At 38.2% G+C, this 4,733-nt stretch overlaps 1 protein-coding gene across 2 annotated transcripts in view; it reads right to left on the reverse strand.

The window, feature by feature from the left end:
- Positions 1-295: 295 nt before the first annotated feature.
- Positions 296-4,733, reverse strand: part of LOC111869024 (chloride intracellular channel exc-4) — a 100,191-nt gene continuing 95,753 nt past the window's right edge. Inside the window, exons 5-6 of one of the 2 annotated variants that reach the window (XM_023860204.2) lie at positions 4,060-4,199; positions 296-1,765 (exon numbers count right to left, since the gene is read on the reverse strand). In XM_023860204.2, coding sequence (XP_023715972.1) covers positions 1,682-1,765; positions 4,060-4,199 — 224 coding nt within the window. In that variant the 3' untranslated portion in view covers positions 296-1,681. Of the gene's footprint in view, positions 1,766-4,053; positions 4,200-4,733 lie in introns of both variants that reach the window. The other variant, XM_023860203.2, reaches the window with a different exon arrangement.

A 4,733-nucleotide genomic window follows, 5' to 3' on the forward strand; every position in this document is an offset into this window, starting at 1 on the left:
CGAGTCAGCCAGGTGGTCAACCAGCATTTGCAGTGTAGTATTTGTGATACTGCCGATGGCAGTAATTGTCAGATTGTTAATTGTGTGATTGTAAGAGCAAATGTCAAATAAAATTCGCTATATCAAATACGGCGTGAAATTATTTGTCGCGTTATACACCCAACACGTGACAATATATATAATAAAGATGATATTTTGCATTTCATGACAAAATAATTACAGTACATTTTCATTTGTAAAAATTGCTCTTTCATGTATATGTAGAAAATTGTATTGTTTTTCAGGCTGTTTTTAGTTTGTATTTCTATATTGCATAGAATGGAAAATATGTAGTTTCTTCTGAAAGTCTGCAACTTTAAAGACTCAGGGTCATTTAAATTCTGGCTGCAGCCGGCTCTCGACAATTTAAAAATCCAGACTTTAAAGGTTAACAGCAATCAAATTTTGTCACAGAAGTGCATTCCAACAGATGAGACAGAAGTCACATCCTGCATAGAGGTCTTCTGGGATGCAACACCTGTGTCTTGGACAAACATGCTGGTATCCAATCACATGACAACATGGTGTCATAATCAAGACCACTCTCGGTACAATTACTGCCAGAAACACCTCAGAAACTTAACACACAATTCTTATTTGAACAATATTTAAACACCTGTCTGAAATAACGGATTACCTTACAAACTATATATGTGGCAATAACATTTCTGAAAACAGACACACGGTACAGAAGCATACATGGATGTTTATCCTCCAGTTGAATATCCTTCCGAGACAAGAGAAATGAAGTGGTACCTGGCATGTACAGAATCCCAAATTACAATTAACTAGGTTTCTCTCTGAGAACAGCCTCTCTTGAAACAATGAGGTGAACAGCCATTGAAATTACTGCAATTTTCAATATGGCCATTACCTGTAACACAGCATGTTCCTTTCTTGTGGAACTAAGTACTAATAGTTAGTCATTAACAGTTCAACATAAAGCTCCAGTCATCTCAATAAATCACTCTCTCTCATTAAGCTAAATGCAACAGTTAATTGACATCAACTGGACTGTCACTTCTAAATCTTGACACATTATGAGCAAGCCTGTGCTTATGGGTCATGAATCAAGATTTAGAATGATATGCTATGGTCCATAGAGAAAACAAGTAATGAACATGTTCAACAAAGCTTTCCAACAATCTCATTTTGCACACACATCCCCTCTTACAAAATCAATTTAGGTTTTAGAAGTCTTTGTTGGCTAACAACTACTCTTTCTTTCCTCTTTACAAAATTATTCAATTTTTATACGATGATTTCAAAACCACTCATCTCAAGATGAAGGCATGGCACGGTTTTCTTCTCTGTGGCAGTCAAATTCAAACAAATGCACGAGGAAGCATAAAGTAAGACCTCTTACATAAAAGATGCATGGTTCTGAAATAATCTTTTTCTTGCTGGTAGAGATGTTGTCATTCTCAGTCTATGATTTAATTTCCTTTCCAACATAATTTTATTATGTTATGTATGTGTCATTCTGAGGTCCATGAATCTACCTGTAAGAAAGGACTTCCGCACGTTTCGCACTGATCAATCAATCGCACAGCATATCAACAGTTACAAAGAGCTGGCATTGTATACTTCCAATATGACAGTGGCGCGATGCAAATGGAAAGGCTAAATCAATAGACTGGATTTAGTCTTCAGTTGCAATAGATACTGGAATTGATGTGGTGAATGTTGGTGTCTCCAGCTCTTCATGTTTCTTCATTTTCATTCCCTGTAAGATTAAAAAAGATTCTCAAGTTCATGCACAGCAAAAAATTATTAAAAATATGACATTCCCATCAAACACATTTCTCTGGACAAATTACTGTACATGTTTAATTATAAGCTGAGGCAATAACACCAACTCTACACAAGAACATTAATTGAAAATAGAGGCTGTCTCAACAGCAGAAGGTATTAACTTCATGGCGAGGCACATTTCTTGAGAAGCTCATAATTACTCAGACGGCCATGAAATTCACCCCTTTTAGGGAACCGTAAATTTCACCGTGTTTATAAAGGCCTACCAGCACACATAATTCTACGCCAATTCAGTACAATGGCAAGTAAGTACTGGCATGCAATTTGTATAAGCATGTGGCTGTGAAAATGCCAAATGACTGTCCATCCAATACTGAAAAATACCAGTGTCTGACAAAACTACTCTTTAAATCAACATATTTCAATTCTGAAATTCTGTGCTGAAAACAGCACAGCAGCCACGAGCAAACCCTGGGAGATATAAAGAACCTCCACATCAAGATAGACTGGTGGCACAATATCTGCCCCATACAAGAGGGACGATGGGAGGATGAACACAAGCCTGCATGGTTTATGAATTTTAATTACTGACAATGTAAAAATTTTTAATTAGCATCAAGAAATTTTAAATAATTTTTAAAAACTTACATTCCCAGGAAACAGCTGTGTTTGTGAAATGTTCTATTTTGTGTACTATGCATTGTAACATATAAGTGTACGTACTTTACATCTAAACAACTTATGTGAAGGTGGTTTCCTATTTGTAGTGATGTTTGCCCTCTGAAGATGGTCCGCTGAGACCGAAACTTGTAAGGGTGTTAAGTTTTCATGTAGTAATAAACTTACAGGTCACATTGGACGGAGTAATTCATATTTGTATATTTCAATTCTTTCGATAATTTACCAGATACATATAAATAAGAAAACATTAAAATTCAAATAATTTAAAGAGTTCCGTCTTCTAGAATATAACACTGTGCAGTCCACTTAAAGTCAACAGACAATTTGGAGGAACATGTTACTTCCATCTTCAGGACTGAAGAATAAAGCGAAGCAAGAAACTAGAATGAAGCAGGCATCAAGCAGAGTTTTTAATAAGAGCTAAAATACATACAACTTCAGTAAGCCACAGCATGAGAAAAATAAAGTAAATTTAATACCTCTGATGCTGGTGGGCCACACTGTTTAAACTGTTAATTGTAGACCTTTCCTATCATCATCATCATCAGTAATCTGTCAGACGACAGGTCCACAGTCTCTTCCAAAACAGTTTCTCCACTTGATGCGATCTTCTGTTTTTGGAAAGAGACTATCCAGGAAAAGTGACAATGTGGTAGTTTTTCCATTTGCTTTCCACATCGCAGTACAACAGCCGTTCAAACCACTCTGGTCACGCCTGTTGCTATACGAACTTGAACCATCTCGAGCATCATTTGTTCTGTGCTTCAAGTCGCTGCTGATGACGCTGCTTCCGGCATCAGTTTTTGGTTTTTGGTGTCTCTCTTCGTCTGATGCCTACCCTTTGATCTGTCCAGCAAGGGAGGCCCTGCCAGTAGCTACGCTACCGCTGGTATAGCTCTCAGGGTCCTTGGCATACTCAAACCCCCTCACCACGATAAGGTGGAGACACCAAGGAGGGGAAGCTTTCCTATCATTCAAGTTTATTAAAAAACTACTGAATTTTGTAAATTGGTTCTATTTCTGTCATCACATAAACAGGATACAAAAGAAACCCTACTGTTAGGTCCCTAGACAGAGCTACTCATCTATGGCTCAGTTTTCCTTATGTTTTCTTTCTGTATCCTGTTCACGTAAAGCTGGATATAAAATCAATTTCAATGGAGAGGTATTTAATAAACTTGGACAATGGAAAAAGTAAAAAAAATAGTAGTTCCAAACAATGAAGCATAATGACAGTTCATGGAAATAGGTCTTTCTTCACACTGTGGTCTTCTGGGTTAAAATATTGTGTCGTTTGATACGCGGTATTTCTGTAACATCATACCACAGTGCCATAGTCATGAAGACCACACCATGAATCTTCAGACTCCACCACATCTTCCCTGTCAGTTCTTACTGAAACAAGTATTATGCTTCAGCTCAAGTGTTAAGCAGATACTGAGACTCAGATGGAGAGAGGCACCTGGTATGCTCTTTGGAATAGCTGCTGTAGGGTTAATGAAATTTTACTGTACATGAATTAATGGCAAGAGAAGCAATCTGACATTAATTAGTATTGTTAGTGGCTGGAGTACTGACCCCCACCTGCTGCAGCTTGTAATGGTTGATGATGTCCTGGTCAGCTGGGCAGCTCTGGGTAAAAGCATCCAGCTGGTACATATGGTACATGTAGCGCCACAGATGTGCCAACTCCACAGGGATATCAAAGTCTAGGAAATACTTCCCTGCTCAACACACAAACACATGTCACTTTAAACACTTTTTATTACGACACTTGAATTTTATTCAGACCTGGAGTGTATCCAAATTCGTATCCAATGGGTATCTGGGACTGTTTAACTGGAGGTAAAGCGGCTGGGGCCGGGGCAGCCCAGTATTGCTTCAAGAGGCTTAGGAAAACTGTTACAAATCTCAATCAGAAGAGCCACTGTCCTGACCAAGGTCTGAAGTGGGTACCTCCCAAGTACAAGTCACAAGAGTTACATCTCCAACCACCTTTCTGAGTACATGACTCAATGTGCAAGTACAGGGTCTGGCAAATCGACCTCCCGTATTTCAAAAGGCAGTTACAAACAAACAAAGAAAGATACAGAAAAAAATACTTTTATTTGTGAACAACAAATACGATGCTATTTTACATTACTTGGTTTTAAAAATTATTTTCGGTAAATGGCGTCCTCCATTGTTCACACATTGACGAAGCCTTTCCCGGAAGTTGTCCATAGTTCTTCGTGTCATTTCCGGTGGAATGGCAGCCA

Source organism: Cryptotermes secundus, unplaced genomic scaffold (assembly GCF_002891405.2).
Source record: "Cryptotermes secundus unplaced genomic scaffold, Csec_1.0 scaffold70, whole genome shotgun sequence".
Classification (NCBI taxonomy): Eukaryota; Metazoa; Arthropoda; class Insecta; order Blattodea; family Kalotermitidae; genus Cryptotermes; species Cryptotermes secundus.